This window comes from Sarcophilus harrisii, chromosome 6 (genome assembly GCF_902635505.1).
Source record: "Sarcophilus harrisii chromosome 6, mSarHar1.11, whole genome shotgun sequence".
Classification (NCBI taxonomy): domain Eukaryota; kingdom Metazoa; phylum Chordata; class Mammalia; order Dasyuromorphia; family Dasyuridae; genus Sarcophilus; species Sarcophilus harrisii.
This window is the reverse complement of record NC_045431.1, coordinates 197,897,032-197,916,183: the sequence shown is the minus strand read 5'-3', so window position 1 is coordinate 197,916,183 and position 19,152 is coordinate 197,897,032. Positions and strand designations below refer to the sequence as shown.

The following is a 19,152-nucleotide window of genomic DNA, read 5'->3' as shown; positions in this document are numbered from 1 at the left end:
TATTGAGGAAAAAAAAAACCAAACCAACCAACCTGAGGCCAGAGATGGAAAGGAAAGACACTAATTCCACTCCAACTCCACTGTTCCCCAAGGAAGCTGGTGATTTCTGGCACATCACTGTCACAGTCATGGTCACTGTTGCTATGGGAGAAGGAAGGGTTAAATGACTTGCCCAAAGTCACACTGCTAGTAAGAATCAGAGGCAAGATTTGAACTTGGTCTTGTGATTCCAGAGTCAATATTCTTTCCTGCAGACCATCAGAAATGCTAAATGGTTCCACTGAAAACTGGATGGTGCCAAAAACAGAAATAAACCATCCGAGGAAGAGCAGGTAGGAGGTGGGGGGAGAACAAACTGTTTGGGATATATTGAGTGTGAAATATTGTGGAAACAGGTCAAGATGTTCTCTAGGAAGTTTGGAAGTTGGGTCTGGAACTCAGGGGGAGGTCAGATCTAGGACCAAAAGACCCTTGGGGAACTGTCACCTTAAGGAGATGGAAAGAAGACAAGCTTTATTAGGGGAATCGAATAAAAGGAAGAGGAGTCATGATCTCTCTAAAGCTGAGGTTTCTTTGAGGGAGGGCCAGCCTATGCTGTCTGCCTCTAAGGGGACTAGAAAAGGTCATTGGATTGGGTGATTAGGTCACTGGTGACCTTTATTTTAAGCGTTTTTTGAATTATTTTTGGTATCTTTTGTTTTCATCATTAGAGATCTATAAGAAAGCAAGTTTGATTCTTTCTAGGAAAAAAATGAATATGAAGTATTCAGACAAGCATGGTAAGACATAAAAAATGACACAGGTTGAAAGACAAACCAGGAAGACAATGTAAAAGATTAGAGAGATAACTAACTGCAACTGTGTCATTATAATGGTAAAGCCTGGCTCCAGGAAAGAAAGGAGAACATGTCCTTCTTTATGGAGACTGGGGACCAAAGGAGCACTATATTTATATTTATATTTACCTATCTAGAGATAGATAATATATATTTTATATATAATATACCATTATATAATATATATTTATATATAATAATATATATTTATATATAGATAGATATAGATGAGGAGGGGCAGATTCCATTTATGTATTGATTCGTTTGGGGTTTTTTTAATTCCTTTTTAAAAGAAATGGCTAAGAGATTGGAGAAGAAGGTATATTCAGAAACAAAAGTGATATAAAAACAAAAGGTTTTTGTTTTGTTTTAAAAAGAACAGTTTCAGTACAGTGATTGACACTAACATCAGATTAGGAAGATTCATGGAGAGAGAGAAGGTAGTAAATGGAGTCATTGAGTATAGGTTTCTTCAAAAGTTTAGAAGGAAAGGAAAAGAGACAGATGAGATGATTGGGCATAACAAAAGAGGGGGGAGGTGGGAATAGGACATAGCATATTCAAGGTGTCCCAAGAAGCTTAGTGCACTTTTTATACTATTAAAGCTTGACAACCAACCAACTTTAAGCAATTTTAACAACCAAATAGTACCAAAACCTGGCCATTATAGCTGTTTAGGTTTTTCTAAACCCTTTTAGCATTGGAACAGATCACCTGGTGCAACTTCCTTCATTTTACAGGTGGGGAAATCAAAGCCCCAAAATGAATGACCTATACTTGTTCACACAGGAAAAGTGTTAAAAACAGAATTTAAACTCAGGTCTCCCTCAACTCCAAGTCTGTGCTCTTGCCACTACATGCCTCAGTTTCTCTGAAAGAATTGTGTCATATTGGCTAAAATACATATATGACAAAGCTAAGTTCTAGAGAGAAGGCACTCCTCTTAGTAGTGGGAATGTAAACCAGGACAACATTTTCAGAGTGCTACCCGGCGGGACCCCAAAAATAAGTTACTGAAATTCGACAAATTCACTGACAAAATAATCTCATTACTGGGGATATAACTTTAAAAAGGGAGAAAAATGAAAAAGAGAGACTTTCCTTTAAGATAACCTTCACAGCTGTGTAATAGGAGCCAATCAGCAAAAAAGCAAAAGCAACCTATATTTTCAAAGGGAATGGCAGACCAAATTAGGAATATAATGGAAAAAACTTATACAAAGTAAAAACTGGGGAAAGGAAGCACTAGAATAACTGAATATGCTTTGATTGCAACTATATAAAGAATTTTATGCATTCACAAATTATGAGAATAGACTGCAAAGGAATACAAAGAATTAATTTTTTTTTATTATATAGAGCTCTGATTACATGTTACTATTGAAGCTTTGGTACTTTTTTTTTCCTTTGCTTTGTCGAAAATGTTAAAGTTCATAATTTTTAATATATTTTTTAAAATTAGAAAATATAAAATTCATTGAGCATTTACCCCAAGTCCACTCTTTCACTTGAGACTTTGCTGGGCATTGGGGAAAAAAAAACTGAATCCTAGTCTTAGGTCCCACTGCTTCCCCATCCAAGGTCATGGTGAAACAACAATCTGGTTTTCTAGGAAGATAATGATAACAGCAGCGGGGAGATGTCTGGTCAGAGCTGGTTTGAAGAAGCAAGAAGGTGGGAAATAATACCCGTAGGACAGAAAGCACAAGAACATTGTTAAAACGTGGACCCTCTTTATTTTCCTGGTCTCTGAAATGATTAGCTGTGTCTCTTCACCTGCTTTTGGAAAATTCTGACAAAGACAGGGCCCCTGGGCCTCTGCATCTCTGCTAACAGACTCCCCCTTCCATCATCACCAATCTCTGTGCTTCTGACCTTTCTCCACTCCCCATGATCCATGCGGGGGACAGTCTATAGTCCACTCCTAGACTCTATATCTACTGGGCCTATGAACAAGTATAAAGAGCAGATTTAGAGTGGGGAAGGATTTACTCTCCTCAATGTACAGATGAAAAAATTAAGTCTTAATGAGTCTTAATGTTATGGTTAAGATCCCACAGAGCAGTGTCAGAGAATGTAAAGTCTTTGTATCCCCAGTACCGAGGGTCAGTTTGTGTTTAATAAATTTTTGCTGATTGATTGAGAACAGACTAGGGCATTCAGGTCCTCTAACCCCAAGTCTTGGACATTCTCACCACTGCTCCCTCTCTATTTACCTTGTACATATCCTCCATACTTAGCTGATGATCTAGACAATCTGAACTAGTTGCTAAGAGGCAGTGGAGAAAAATAAGCATTGGATTTAAACTCAGGTCCTCCAGACTTGAGTTCAATGGCCTCAGATACTTATTAGCCATGGAACTCTAAGTGAGCCATGGACCTTCAATAGCTACCCTGTAGAAGGTGAGAAGGTTGAGCTAAAGCAGTGGTTCTCAAACTTTTGTTTTCAGTATCTTTATCCTATTAAAAATTATTGAGGATCTCTCCAAAGCGTTTTTGTTTATCTGGGTTATATTTATAGACATTTACCATATTGGAAATAAAAACTATTTTTGAATTTGTAGACCCTCTAAAAGATCCCCAGGATTCTCTAGACCATACTTTGAGAACCATTGAGCTAAAGTATATCTCTTTAAGGTCCTTTCATTTCCAGGCATATAGCAAAGCACTGGGCTGGAAATATCTGAGTGCAAATCCAGCCTCAGACACTTACTAGCTGTATGATTTTAGGCTAATCTAAACCTCTGTTTGCCTTGGTTTTCCCAACTATAAAATAGGGATCATAACAGCACTTACCACCAGCATTGTTGGGAGGATCAAATGAGAAAATAAGCTTTTAGCAATAACAGACTCTTAATAAATGCCTGAGTCCTTCCAAATTCTGATAACCCTTGCCTTTCAATGTTTGTTCACAGGATTCTTCCTATCTAAAACACCCACTTCCCCCCACTTCTACCTATTGAATACTATCTTTTAAAGCTCTGAGCAAGGGCCACCTTCTCCAGGAAGCCTTTCCTAGTTTGTCATCACTTGCTCCCAACCAGCAGTGTTTTATGTTCCCAAAGCAGCATGGACTTTTCACAACACACACCATGGTATTTATGCCTTCTGTTTTAGTCAATGTCTGCCCCACTAATTCTCGAGATCCTTGAGAGTAGGGACCCTCTAGAAACTATTTCCCATTTATTTTGGCATAAGCACCGTGTCTCACACACAAAGGATATTTAATAGAAATTTGCTGAATTGGAAATCTGTTCTAGTAATGGTTGACATGGTACCACGCTGTATTCACAATGCATCAAATGCCATCACCTCCTTTATCCCACACTGTTTTGCATCTCACTTGCCTTCTAGATGTCTCCTCCAGCACCTCAAACTCACCATATATTCAACTAAATTTTCTGTCTTCCCTCCTATTTTTTCCTAATTTCCTATTTCTGTTGAGGGTAATACCATCCTCTCAGTGACCCAATGAAAGCTCTCAATCTTCTATTCTCTATCTGTCTTTCTTCACAAATATCCAAATTGTTGCTAAATCCTATTCATTTTCCACAGCCCTTCCTTTCCATTCACACAGCAAAAATTGCCTAGTTTAGATCCTCATCACTCCTCACCTGATCATTGAAAACCTCCTAATGGGTCTGTGGGCATGCAGCCTTTCCAGTTTCCAATCCATCCTTCTCCCAGCTCCCAAAATGATCTTCCTGACTTGAAGTGATCCCCAGTGAAGAAAGGAGAACTCAAAAAGCATTATATGAAACAACTGCAACTATGTAAATAAAGTTGACATTGAGAGACAGTCAAACTTTGGCTGAAGATAACAATGTGGGCACCCAGTTTTCTAAACTAAAGGACACAACCTTCCCTCTTGTTAACAAATGAAAAATAAGCTCTTTTCAGGGAACGTGCTCTGGTGGGAACAGTTTGTCTAAGGGATTGCTAGGTCAAAACAAAACTTATCAACAAATGAAAAAAAATTATCTCCAGAGAATTTCACAGAAGCACTGTATGTTACTGCAAGCACACGCACACAGAGCAAAATGTCCTAAAATGTCCAGTAATATGGGAATGGTTAAAGAGTCTGTGGCACATTAGTGTAGTGGGATGCTATGAAGCAATTAAGATCTATAAGTGTGAGGCATAGGAAATAGGCTGAATTAGCTTTTAAACAAAATAATAAAAAGTGCAAAATAAAGTTGGAAAAAAATTTTTTGTAGATTAATACAAAGCAAAACTAAGAAAATGAATTACACAATAACTGATCATATGAGGAAAAAAATAACATGAATGGGCAAATATGGAAACAGTAGGAATTACTCTTGAAAAAGTGATATTATGCACTGAAATTTATTTATATGTGTAGTCACCAAGTAGTTTTGGCTATTTGTACAGATATTTAATATTACACAAAGCCAATCATAATCATAACCAAGTTACTTTCCTGATTTAAAAAATCTTCATTTGCTCCTTGATTTCACCATTTAAGACTCCTCACAGCTCTGCTCCAATCTACATTTTCATCCTCATTTTCAGACTCCAAGTTCCAGCTGAATCAGGTTACTAACCGGTCTCCAAATTCACATGTCACCTAGTTCTAAGCCAATTTCCACACCTGGAATCCCTTGCTTATCTCCTCTACCTGTCATTTACACGTGGCCAGTGTGGGATTTTGTTTTGCTTGACTATGCATATTTTTACAAGGATTTTCTTTCTCTTTCTTTCTGAATTGACAGGGAAAGGAGAAAACAAATGCTTATTCATTTTAAAACGGTTTTCTAAGAACTTAAAAAAAAAAATCCTCTTTCTTCAAAGCTCAAGTACCACCATCTCCATGAAATTTTCTTACCCCACTCCAGGTGAAAATATTCCTAGGCTGTTTATAGATTTAGTGGTGAAAGAAACCTAGGAGTTATGGAAGAACAGCCTTATTTTACAGGCAAAGAAACTGGGGCCCGGAGATGCTGGTTGCTTTTTCTAAGGTCATGTGAGTGGCCAGGATTCAAATCTGGCTCAACTAACTCCAAATTCAGAGTTCTTTTCCTACTCAAATCTTCCTCAAGTACTTTATGTGGAGCTGTTCTTTACTTCAGTTTATCCTACACTTTAGATCCCAAACTGTGGTTCCTGAAGCCATATGGGGTCTTATAACTGAAAATGGTGGTTGAGAAATTATGATTCGTTATCAGTAAATGTTTGATTTTATATAGCTATATGCCCAGGGTCATATAAAAATTTCTCTTGTGAAAATGGGTCACAAGTGATAAAAAATTTAAGAAGCCCTGCTCTAAAAGAATATTTATTTGTGGTATGTAATATCCCTGAATAGACATCTCAGTGATAAGCAAAATACACAAATAGTAAATGCTCAACAAAAGTTTCTGTGCATGAATACATGCACATACAGGATGACTGATGCAAGTTGACCCAGCTCACTCTCCCCAGCCCCAAATACCCTGCCTCCCAGCTGAGTTATGTGGAGAGAAAAAGCAGAAACATCAATGGAAATAGCCAAAGGTGGTTGCTGGATTCATCTAGCGGCTGGCCATAAGGTACCAAACTAAAAGGTCAACTCAAGTCTACAAAGGTTTATTAAGTGCCTATTATGTGCCAGGCACTGTACAGAACTCTGAGATACAAAGAAAGGCAAAGACTGTCTCAGAGTTCACAGCTTAAAGTCTGTTCTAATTTGCCCGTGATTGGCGTGTTCACACACGTGCAGGAATTCCACTTCAGACAGATGCCTTTACAAAGAGTGCCAGCTCCTTTTGTCTACTAGAGAGTAGGAAATGGTGCCAGCTCCAACTTTTATGGCCCCATTTCAACCAGCCTGTATCTCTGAGCCAAGCTCAAGGTGTTGTTCCACTCCCAGGACTAAGGCAAAGCTGAGTCTCAAAGGGCCTAGGACCATGTCCGTCATCAGCCTCTATCTGTATCTCTCCTTCCTCTATTTGTATCTCTCCTTCCTCTATTTGTATCTCTCCTTCCTCTATCTGTGCCTCTCCTTCCTCTATTTGTACCTCTCCTTCCTCTATCTGTGCCTCTCCTTCCTCTATCTGCATCTCTCCTTCCTCTATCTGCGTCTCTCCTTCCTCTATCTGTACCTCTCCTTCCTCTATCTGTACCTCTCCTTCCTCTATCTGTACCTCTCCTTCCTCTATCTGCATCTCTCCTTCCTCTATCTGTACCTCTCCTTCCTCTATCTGTACCTCTCCTTCCTCTATCTGCGTCTCTCCTTCCTCTATTTGCGTCTCTCCTTCCTCTATCTGTATCTCTCCTTCCTCTACCGATCCTTTCACTGCAAATTAATTTTATTATCAATAAAGCATGACAGGACAGAATTTCCAAATGTAAGCTCTGTTTCTTTTTTCCTAAGAATTCCTAATATTATATCTTAATCATAAGAATGGTTAAGCCTATTTCACAGAGGAGAAAACTGAAACCCAGAGAATCTACAAGGTCACAGAGTGAGGAAGGGATAGAGTCAAATGTTTTCAGTGTTTCGTCCACACCATAGTTCTCTCATATCAAGGCAGCTTGAGTCTTTCTCTACATATCTCATTGCCTCCCTGGAGTTTAAGACAGAACATAGACTTAGCAAAGTTCTTTACACTTTTCAAAGTACTCGCACACATTTCAGTCTTTGAGAACTTGGCTTTGATGAGTTAGAAAGACAGAAAAAAAAACAGAGTTCATTCCCACTTGGGCACAGGATCTTGGAGCTGGGGGGGAAACCTCAGAGGCCATTGAAGTCCAACTCATGTCTGATCAAGAATCATAGAATTATAGATTTAAAGTGGAAGAGACCCTCGAGAGTATCTAATCTGACTCACTCGTCTTATTTCAACCCCCAGTTGTTAAAACCAAGGCCTACAGAGTTGTGATTTGCTCATACAAGTAAGTAGGAGAGGATATTCTGACCCCTAGTTTTTTCTACCATTCCACATTAAAGTCCTTTTATAATATTACACAATTAAGCCTTCACTCAAAGACTTCTAATAAAAGAAAACTCATTAAATAACAGTATTTTTAAGCAGCTGCTCAATTCTGTGAGGTGGGCACTCAATACAACAAATGAAATCATCCTTACCCAGTGGTTCTCAAAGTATGGTCTAGAGAATCCTGGGGATCTCTGAAACCCTTTTAGAGGATCTACAAATTCAAAAATAGTTTTTATTTCCAATATGGTAAATGTCTATAAATATAACCCAGATAAACAAAAATGCTTTGGAGAGATCCTCAATAATTTTTAATAGGATAAAGATACTGAAAACAAAAGTTTGAGAACCACTGTCCTTACCTAAAAAGAAACAATTCTGTAATAGGGAGACAAGAAGATGTACACGTATATACAAGATAAATGTAAAGGGAATATAGATAAATGTGAAGCAGTTCAATATAAAGTAATCTAGAGAAAAAGCCTTAGAGAATTCTGGGAATTTTATAATCTGATGTAGAGTGAAGTGAACTGAGCTGGGGAGGGTGGAATGGAAGGGACAAAGAGAAGATGGATTTTTATTGATTGAAAAAAAAAAAAAACGATTTTTTTTTTTTTTAAAGATGAAAGGCCCTAGCAATTAAAGGGGATAGGAAAGAGGGTTGGTATCAGGTTCAAAAGAGAACTCATGTAGAAGATGGTACTAGAGCTCCATCTTGAATAAAGAGAGGGATTCTAGGAAATTTTGGAGGGAGTGCACAGAACAGTTAGTGCAGAAGAGCAGACATAGAATATGAAAGTATTGTGTGTGAGGAGAGAAGGCCATGGTTTAATTAGATCGCAGAATACAGGAGAGGGGATCATATATGATGAGGCTGGAAAGATGCATTGGAGTAAAGTTGTGAAAGACTTTAAAAGCTGAACAGAAAAGTTTACACTTGATTTTAGAGGCAAGAGGGAGCTACTAGAGTTTATTAAGTGACATGGTAATATGTATAGTTAAGGGGAAAAAATAGCTTCAGTAAATGTGCCCTTCTCAAGGCAGCCCCTTCCACTTCTTAATAGCTCTTAATTTCCTCACATCCAGCTGAAATCTGCCTCCTGGTAACCTCCACACATGGCTCTGACATGTAGGTCCAAGAAACGTAAATCTAATCCTTGGGTGTGCTTTTTTTGTAAAACAGGGAGAGCAACTGCCTCATCAGGCTACTGTGATGATCACACAGGCTAATGTGTGTAAGAGAGTTCTGCAAACTCTAAGCCATCTTATTAGGACCAAGACTTCTCTTCTCCATACTATGTATCTCCAATTCCTCCACATGGTTCTCAAATGACATGGCTCTCTCTGGACTTTCTGATCCTTGTCACTCTCCAGCTTGTGGTCAGTTTCTCTTTAAAAACACTATACTACTAAAGTATATGTGGCGGTTGAGAAATTATGATTCGTCATCAATAAATGTTTGATTTTATATAGCTATTTTATACAGCTATATGCCCAGGGTCATGTAAAAATTTCTCGGGTGAAAAAGGGTCACAAGTGACAAAAAGTTTAAGAAGCCTTCCTCTAAGAGAATATTTATTTATGGTATGTAATATCCCCAAATAGATATCTCAGTGATAAGCAAAATACTAAACACAATACTCCAGGTGTGATCTGACTGACAAAGGCCAGTGAAGTTATCACCTCCAGCTCCACCATCATTCCCAATGACGCAATGTCATTCGAAAGGCTATTGTCTTACACTGAGCTTCCAGTTCACTGGAATCCTTCCACCAGATTTTTTATCAGATTGCTTTCTAGTTACACCCAAATTACCTTAGAATAAAGCTGATATATTTTTTTTAAAATCCAAGTTTAAGATTTTATTTAATTTCATTTTATATCAAAATCTGGATAAGATGCAATATTAATATTGATTCCAAAGGATGGGTGACAAAATACATCTCCGTTCTCATGACAGAGATATATTGGTGAGATACTGGTAAGAAATGCTGTATATGCTTTCTACCCTCGAAGAAAGGATAGGTATTATTCACAGTGATAGAGTCAGATATTAAAAAAAAAATCAAAAGGCATCCAAAAGACATCTCTAAAAATGTTTACATTAAAGTTGACCTTATTATATTCAGTCTACAGCTCTAGTCCACTGAGGGGTTGGTTTGTTTTTTGGATCCTGACTGTTTTCCAAAGTTTGTCCCAGTTTTGTAACATCTGCAAGTTTGATAAGCATTCTATCTGTGACTTTATCCAAGCCTTTGACAAGAACACAGGCTAGAATAGGGCCAAGGACTAGTCCTTGAGGCGTGAGTCACTCTATCTTCTCTACTAGTTACAGTCAAAGATCTAACTGATACCGAGTGGCCTCCAGCATTTGTTTACATTTGGGAGGATCCAGCAGCCCTCTTACAGAGAGACAGAACTCTGCAAAATGGGCTTGCCAAAGCCCAAGGACCAAAATATAGATAATATGGGGAGGGATCCAGTTTGCTACTGTCTTGTCTTTTGTATACCTACCTTCCTGATCAAAAACAAGCAACCACATTATTTCTTCTGTGATGCTTTAGAAAGAACAATGGCTTTCAAGTCAGGGGAGATAGGTTCAAATGCCAACAATTGCACGATTTTGGACAAATCGTTTTAATTCCCTGAACCTTAGTTATTACCTCTTTCTAAGCTTATGAGTGGTGAAGAGAAAGATAATATACTCTTTAAGACAATGTCCCACAGCTAAAGCAGGCAGACCTTACAGAAGACAATTCTGGATAAATGCTACCTTCCCAAGCCCCACAAGTGGTATCCTACACCAAAGGTGTCAGGAGGGAAATAAAGTAGAGAAGTGGCAGCAATGTGTAGCTTTTATAGAAGCTGCTCCTTCAAAGGAAGAGAAATAATTGGCTATATATATCCGAGCCTAGACCCCCTTAGCATGATGATGTGCTTGAAGATGGAAAAGATGAGGAAAGAATCTCTAGGTACTTGAAAGGATGCCTCCAAATTCCATAGTCAGCCCCACTGAAAGAGTTAGAATTGATCTGCTCATTATGTTTTCCTTGTTCTTCTCCCCTGCTCCATCCCCAACACTCAACCTGGATACCATAGAAATAAGAGCTAGGGTCCAGAGATCTACCAGATGTGTGGACTGAGGAGAGAGAAAAGAATCAAATGTGTCTCTGAGGTTATGAACCACAGTGATTGAGGAGGAGATGGAGAAGAAACAGCGATCTCCGTACCTAGACAGAAGTTTGGAGAAGTAGCTTTAGTAGAGAAAATGAGTTCTGCCAGGAGATCATTGTACACAGCAACAACAAGATTATAGGATGATCAATTCTGATGGATGTGGGTCTTTCCAACTATGAGATGATTGAGGCCGTTTCCAAAGATCTTGTGACGAAGAGAGCCATCTACACCCAGAGAGAGGGCCATGGTTCACAACAACAGAGCATTTTCACTCTTTTTGTTGTTGTTTGCTTGCATTTAGTTTTCTTTCTCATTTTTTCCTTTTTGATCTGATTTTTCTTGCACAGCAAGATTATTGTATAAATATGTATACTTCTATTGCATTTAACATATATTTTAACATGTTTAACATTTTGGATTACTTGCATCTAGGGGAAGAGGGAAAAATTTGGAACACAAGGTTTTGTAAAGATCAATGTTGAAAAATTATCCATGCATATATTTTGAAAAGAAAAAAAGGGAAAAAAAAGGAAGATTTAAAAAAAATTGAGTTCTGTTCGGAATATGTTGTATTTGAGATGCCAACAGGGAACCCAGATGGAAATGTCCACTTGTGAGTTGGTGATGATAGACTAAGATTCAAGCAAGAGAATAAAGTTTCATCTGTGAAGAGATGACCATGGAATTAGTGGGAAACGATGAACTCACCAAGGGAGAGGGTAGTGAAAATCCCAGGAGTCATCCATGCCTATGGAAGAGAAGTGAGGATCCAGAGAAAGAGACTGAGAAAGTGAGATGGATAGGTAAGAGATCCCAGAGAGAGCAATATCACAGAAACCAAGGAAGAGACTATATCCTGAAAGAAAAGGTCCATGCTCTGTAGATAGGATCCACCCATATTCTTTTCCAAATTCCCATTGGTTCCCAAACTCCATTTCCTTTACGAAGGCTTCCTAAATTGAGGTAGATAAAAGTAAGTGGCTTGCCTGATGCTCCCTACTTAGACTTGGCAGCCCTCAGCTCCTCATCCCCCTTTCAATTAAGTTCTTCCCTTTGCCCCTCAATTCCAAATTGTTCTTACTCTGGGCATGTGAGAGTATTTCCTTACTCTGGTTAAGTGATGTTCTATTATTTTAAACTAGCAATAACTGTACCAGTGTATCAGACAGGAAAGCCCCCAGAGTCCAAAGAGTGTGTGTGTGTGTGTGTGTCCCATAGGTCTTTTTAGCTCCACAGCCCCACAAAGACTAAACAACCAATATTTTATTATATTTTGGGCCCTGCTTGTGGGAGAAGGTAGAACGTAACGAGAGTGTCCTCATTACCAGCTGCTGCTGAGACAGACACATGGGCTAGGTAGAATTCAATTCCTTCCCATTCTGTGTAGTTTTCTGGCTTATTTGGTTCCTCCAATTTCCAGACTATATGGTCTCACCTGGCTGCACCCAATCCGGGCCCTCCCTTCCTGGTCAGGGGCCCGGTGTGGGCCCCCAGGTTCTTCTCTCTGGTTGGTTCAGTGACTATTTTCACTTTTCAGAATCCTTTGTTCTAATTCTTCTAACTCTTCTCCTGACTTGCCTTGAGCCTCAAACTATGAGCATGATGCCTGAAAAGCACAGCGAGGGGGGGATATTTTTTTTTAAATCCCAGAACCACAGAGACACAGCCAGACTAAGACCAACAACTCTTGGGAATCAAGTTGTAGAAAAATCTTAGAATTTGGAGAATTCATCCATCAGGCTGTCACCATCTTAATCTCATAGGCAGTTCTCCATAAGGAATTATCAGCAGTTTTCTGTACTGTGTCAAGTACCTGTGCCCATCAATACTGATGTCAATACCTTTCCCTCCACTCCAGCCCTCTGTACCCAAGCATTATGATATTGGTGAAATAACAATCCCTGGTCCTGTCTGCCTTAAGTATCCCAAGGCCCACCATCTATTCCAAAAATACCATTAGAATAGAATAGAATAGAATAGAAAGAAAGAAAGAAAGAAAGAAAGAAAGAAAGAAAGAAAGAAAGAAAGAAAGAAAGAAAGAAAGAAAGAAAAAACAAGTGGGTGGGGATGGAAGGAGAAAGAAACCTAAGTATTTTGCTCTCAATTTGGAGGTGGGAAAATAGGGAAATGAGGAGGAGATGAATACCACAGCTCTAAGTTTCAGGGTGAAAAAATTCAATTAAAATTCATTCTGCTATAGCACAGCAGCGGCGTTTCAACAGTGCCCCATTGTCTCCCTCTAAATACTCTGCCTACAGACCTGTAAGCGGGAAGCAAGCTGTCGTCATGGTGCTGGAATGTGGGGTTCTGCCCCTCACCAATGGCCCAGAGAAATGCCACTCACGGTCTCTCTGTACCAAGCAGGTCCTGCGGGGAGGGGAGGCCGCAGGCAGGACCTGTGGATGACAGAGGGTTAGGGGAAGGGGCCTTTGGATAGGTCAAAGGGCCAGGTACAGGAGGGAGACCAAGGTGTAGTGAAGTGATTCAGCCCCACTTAGGAAGGACAGGTGTCTCTGAGCTCCTGGGATAAGAATTTCTTTCTTTTTGTTTTTAAACAAATTAGTGAAAATAAATTGCTATTCCCCATGGGTTAGCAGGCTAGAAGGAGGCATCTGGATTGTAGAAGGGGGTACCAACTCCTTAACACACCCCTTTTCTACCTCTAACAAGGTTTGAAATGTTTGGCTTGGGGCCTTGGGCCGACAGCAGCCCTCCGAGCTGGTAAGCTGCATAATTGAGGCCCCAGGGAACAATGGCAGGCCCTCTGAACTGAACTTCTCATAGGAAGGAAAATGACAGGCAGCAGAGGGACAGAAAGAAAGAGCGGCTTTTATAGGGTGTGAAGGGGGGTGAGCAGCGGAGTCAGCCAAGAGCCCCCACCCCTCCTGGAGTAGGGGGGCTGTGGAAGGGCCATCCCACATCCCACATAGATTCATAGAAGATCTAAGGACTTTTCAGCTCTGAAATGCCACGAATCTCTAAGATTGGCCTGGGCCTGGGCCCAATCCCACCAGGAAAGCTGGAGGGGAAACAGACAGCTTCTTAAAAAAAAAAAAAACTGGTTTATTCTGGGGAGAGTTCTAGTCCCCTCTTAGTTATTCTGCACCATGCCCCTCCTCAGCCCACCTTCCTGAAATCAGCTACTGCTCTGAGTCTCTCCCTCTCCCTCTCCTGGTTAAAGACAAATAACTGACATTAATTAACCGGAATTAACCTAATGTTTGAGATCTCTGACCTCAACTCATCTTCTAGTCCTGCCCTAAAACTAAACTGCTAAAGGTAAACTGCATTAACTACGTCTTGCTAGCATCTCCTGAAACTCCCTTTCTCCCCATCGCTAGTCAGTGAAAAATGCACTGCGAATGTTTGCCAGGAGCTCCATCCATGAAGCCGTCCCCAGCTTCTGCGCCCAAACCACAAGGGTCTCACCTTCTGAACCTCAACAGCACTCAGTATAGCCTTCACCCCACTCTACTGGGAACAAGTTATCTGTGAGTATGTCTTATCTCTCCCCCTCACACACACCCGGGACCATAAGCCCTCTGAGGGCAGGAGTCCTGCCTTTTGTCCCTGTCTCCCCGCTGATGTCCGCAGCAAAGGGCCTGGACCCAACAAAGTCACTCCATGCTCCCTGAATTAAACTGCCACAACAAGCAGCTCCCTATGGGGAGGTTAATAAGTAATCCAGATGACTAAGCCGACAGCAGTCAGCAGAATTAACCCCAAATTCCGGGAATTTGGAGCTCAACCCATCTCTAGGTGCTCCGGGGGTCACCCTCTTCTCCTACTCAAAGGAAGAGCTTAGCCATAAGGGAGAGTCACATAATCAGGAAGGTCCGGCAGAGGTCCACCTTCCTCTCCTGACTCCGGACTTCCTGCTCTCCCCTGCCTCAGCATCCTTGTCCCCCCGAGATCATTCCCCTCCTGTGGCCCCTCTAGCCCCTTCCTCTCCTTGGTCAGTTCCTTCCACAGCTGTCATTTTCAGGAAAGTGCCCCGGTTTGCCATGTACACTTCATTCATCTCTAGGTTCTACTGCTAATTCTTCATGTTCCCATAAGGACACTTTCTTGGTTCCTTTTTCTGTATTCCCTCCCCCCATTAGAATGTAAGTTTTCTAATGTTATGGAGAGCTTAACACAGCACATAGCAGGGCAGCTGGGTGATGCAGTGGATAGAGTGCCAGTCCTGGAGTCAGGAAACCTCATCTTCCCAAGTTCAAGACCCTCCTCAGACACTTTTGAGCTGTGTGACTCTGAGCAAGTCACTTAACACTGTTTGCCTTGGTTTCCTCATCTGTAAAATGAGCTGGAGAAAGAAATGACAAACCCCTCCAGTGTCTTTGCCAAGAAAGACATGAAGAGTTAGATATGACCGAAAAACGACTAAGCAACAAATGGCATGTAATGTTTGATGAATACTTCTTGACTTGTACATGAGCAGGAAGCTCCTCTATAACATTTCTGCCTAACAAATGGGATTAAAGGATCATAGATGTAAAGAAGAAGAAACCGACTCAATCCAGACTCAGAGACCTTTCACTTTTTAACAACTTGCATCATATATTTCTACATTGTTTAAGGTACATTGGATTACTTGCCATCTAGGGGAGAGGGTGGAAGAAGGGGAGGGAAAATTGGAACACAAGGTTTTGCAAAGGTTAATGTTGAAAAATTATCCATGCATATGGTTTGGGGGAACAAAAAAAGCTCTAATTTAAAAAAAAACTTGCATCATCATCATCATTACTTTTCTAAAATGCTTACTATGTGCCAGGTATTGTTCTATGAACTTTACAGTTATAACCTTATTTGATCCCTCTGTGAGGTAGGTGCTATTATTATTATCCTCATTTTGCAAATTACTAAACAGGCAAAGAGAAGTTAAGAGTCACCCAGTCAGGAAGTGTCTAGGGCCGTATTGGAATTCTTCCTCACTTCAGGTCTGGTGCTCTAGCCACTGTGACCCTGAGCTGCCACAAACATCACATGTTGGATCTGAATCTAGGTCCTCCAATCAACTATTTTCTACTCAAAGCCTTCCACTGACAGGAAACTCGCTCTTGTCAAGAGAAAGGCTGACAGTCCATGTTTCAGACAGCCCCGATGGTTGGGATTTAGGCTAAAATCTGCCTCTTTACATCTTCCTCCTGTTACTGATAATTCTGTCCTCCAGAGTCAAGCAAAACATATTTTATCTCTGCCCCAAGACTGTCCTTTATATACCTGTAGACATGACCCTTTCCTACCCAGGTGTCTTTTTTAGCCTAAACACCTCCTAGGCTCTTCAGTGAATCTTCAGTGATTTAGGAAATAGATAAAGCCTCCAGGTGTGGAAGTGTGTGGAAGTGGGGGGAGAGAAGAGAAAGGGACAGGAATAAGCATTTATGTAGCACCTACGATGTGCCAGGAACTACACCATCCAGTGCTTTTCACAATTACTTCATTTAACTCACACAACCATCCTTCCAGGAAGCACTGGCCTTGGAGACAAGAAGATCTGATATACCTGATGTCAGATTTAGCTGTGCGACCCGGGAAAATACATTAACCACTGTCTGCCTCAGCTTCTACATCTATAAAATGGAGATGATCATAATGGCACATACCTCCCAGGATGGTTGTGAGAAGCAGATGAGATTTATATAAACCTTAAAGAACCATGTGAATTATTGCTATTGTCATTGTTGTTATTCCAGACCTGATTAGTGTCCAAGAGACACTAACTCATGGACGTCTAAGATCTCTCTTGCTCCCTTACTACCTCAAGTCCCCCAAATATTGTTTTTTTCCAGTGGGGAGGCCGAGTATCTGAGCCAGAGATGAAGATCAAGAAGGGAAGGAAAGGACAGAGGAAGAATGCTCACTTCTGCCCGTTCCCTCCCAGAAGCTCCAGTCACTTTCACTCTTGGGGACATACACTGTCCCCATTCACTGGGTCACTCGGGCCAGAGCATTTTTCCATGGAGAGACCTTGAGACCTGCAGTCAAAGCAAGCAAGAGTCAGTGAGAGGGCAGAGACCAGGCTGAGCTCTCCACTAGGAATTTCAATCATGTCAGAGGAGAATTCCTGGGCAACAATGAAGCTTGCTGAATGACCTTGGTTTTAGTGGCTTAACCTCTCTGGACTGACAGTTCCCATAAACCTTTAATCCACATGTGGAACCTGCAATGGTCACAGGCTGCTTTATCAACTTTCCTGAGTTTTTTCCCAGGTACACCATACCATGAGATGCTGAAGAGATACAGCCTAATGTCCAACACCTAGTGGGTACTTCATAATTGCTGCAGTAAATACCTGCTTCTACTCCTCCTTCATCTAAAACATATCCATTCACTCAACAGGCGTTTTCTGAACAGTTACTAAGACTGAGCTACATCCTCTTATCACACTGCTTGCCTTAGGGGGTAGGGAGGGAGAATTTGGAACTCAAAAGTTTAAAAGATAAAAATGCAGAAAGAAAATAAACATAAGTCTTACCCTAGAGGAGCCAATAGTCCAACAGGGAAGATAAATTCTCGGTAGAGTACTACAAGACAAGCCAGCCCAAGGTAAGTGTCCTAGGAGACTTAGTGATGTTTTGGGAGTTGAAAGAAAAGAGATTGCTTCTGGGGAAGAATCAGGGAATGAATGAAAAGAATAGATTATGTATTTACTATGTGCCAGACATAGCCCTTAGGGCTGAGAAAGGAAGAAAGGGTGGAAGGAAAGAAGGAAAGGAGAAAAGAAGGAGGAATCTGGCTAAGCTTCCAGTTCTCTACACAACTATAAAACACGTCACACAAAGAAAGCCAGAGCCAAACAATTGTTAAAGTATTAATTTCTCATGGCTAGGCAGAGCCAATATAATAAAAAAATGGCAATTCTACCTAAATTAATTTATTTATTTAGTGCCATACACCAATCAAACTATCAAAAATTATTTTATAGAACTAGAAAAATAATAACAATCCATCTGAAAGAATAAAAACTTAAGGACATCAAGGGAATCAAAAAAGCAAAATAAGGTGGTCTAGCTGTATGAAATGTCAACTGTATCATAAAACTGTTATCAGTTAAGAAATAGAATGGTGCATTAATAGAATAGATTAGGTACAAATTTTCGGATAATATATGACCATAGTAATCTAGTATATAATAAACCCAGAGATCTAAGTTTTGGGAACAAAAACTCATTATTTAACCAAAAAAAAATGAGGGAAATTGGAAAATAATATGACACAAATTAGGTATAGACCATCATCTTACACCATATACTAAGATGAAGTCAAAATGGATACATGATTTAAACATAAAGAATGATACCATAAGTAAATTAAGAGAATATGGAATCATTTATTTGTCAGATTTATGGATAAGGGAAGAATTTAGGACCAAAGAAGACATAAAGAGCGTTAAATCAAAATGGATAATCGCAATTATATAAAATTTTAAAGGTTTTTCACAAAAAAAAAAATCAATGTAACCAAAATTATAAGGAAAGCAGAAAAATGGGGGGAAATTTTTGCAATTAATATCTCTGAAGGCCTCATTGTTTAAATATAGAGAGAACTGAGTCAAATACATAAAATACAAAGCATTCCCCTTTTATCAAAAGGGGAAATTTATTTGATAAATGGTCAAAGGATAGAAACAGGTAATTTTCAGACAAAGAAATCATAGTTATATATGAAAAAATGCTCTAAATCACTATTGATCAGAGAAATGCAAATAAAACAATTCTGAGGTAGTACCATCTCATAGCTATCAGAGTAGCTAAAATGCCACAAAAATAAAAAAAGTTAGATGCTGGAGGGGATGTGGAAAATCTGGGACACTAATTCACTGTTGGTGGAGTTGTGCACTGATCAGATCGTTGTGGAAAGCAATTTGGAACTATGCTCAAAGGGCCATAAAACTCTGCACATCCTTTGATCCAGTAGTAACACTACCAGGATTATATACTAAAGACATCCAAAAAAAAAAGTGGAGGATGGAAAGGATCTATTTGAACAAAAGTATTTATAGCACCTTTTTTTTTTAATGTCTAAGAATAGGAATTCAAAGAGATAGATACTCATCAATTGGGGAACAAACAAGCCATGGTATATAATTGTAACAGAATACTATAGTCTTGTGCTGTAAAAAATGACAAGCAAATTAATTTCAGAGAAATGTAGAAAGACTTACATGACCTGATGCATAGTGAAGGGAAGCGGGAGAGTGA

General features: G+C 39.9%; 1 protein-coding gene across 4 annotated transcripts in view; it reads right to left on the bottom strand.

Moving 5' to 3' along the window:
* Positions 1-19,152, bottom strand: part of PLEKHA7 (pleckstrin homology domain containing A7) — a 251,076-nt gene that overhangs the window by 199,286 nt on the left and 32,638 nt on the right. Inside the window, exon 1 of one of the 4 annotated variants that reach the window (XM_031942082.1) lies at positions 4,451-4,685. The exons of the other annotated variants lie outside the window; for them this stretch is intronic. Coding sequence (XP_031797942.1) covers positions 4,451-4,587 — 137 coding nt within the window. The 5' untranslated portion in view covers positions 4,588-4,685. Of the gene's footprint in view, positions 1-4,450; positions 4,686-19,152 lie in introns of those variants that run through there. 4 annotated transcript variants of the gene reach the window in all.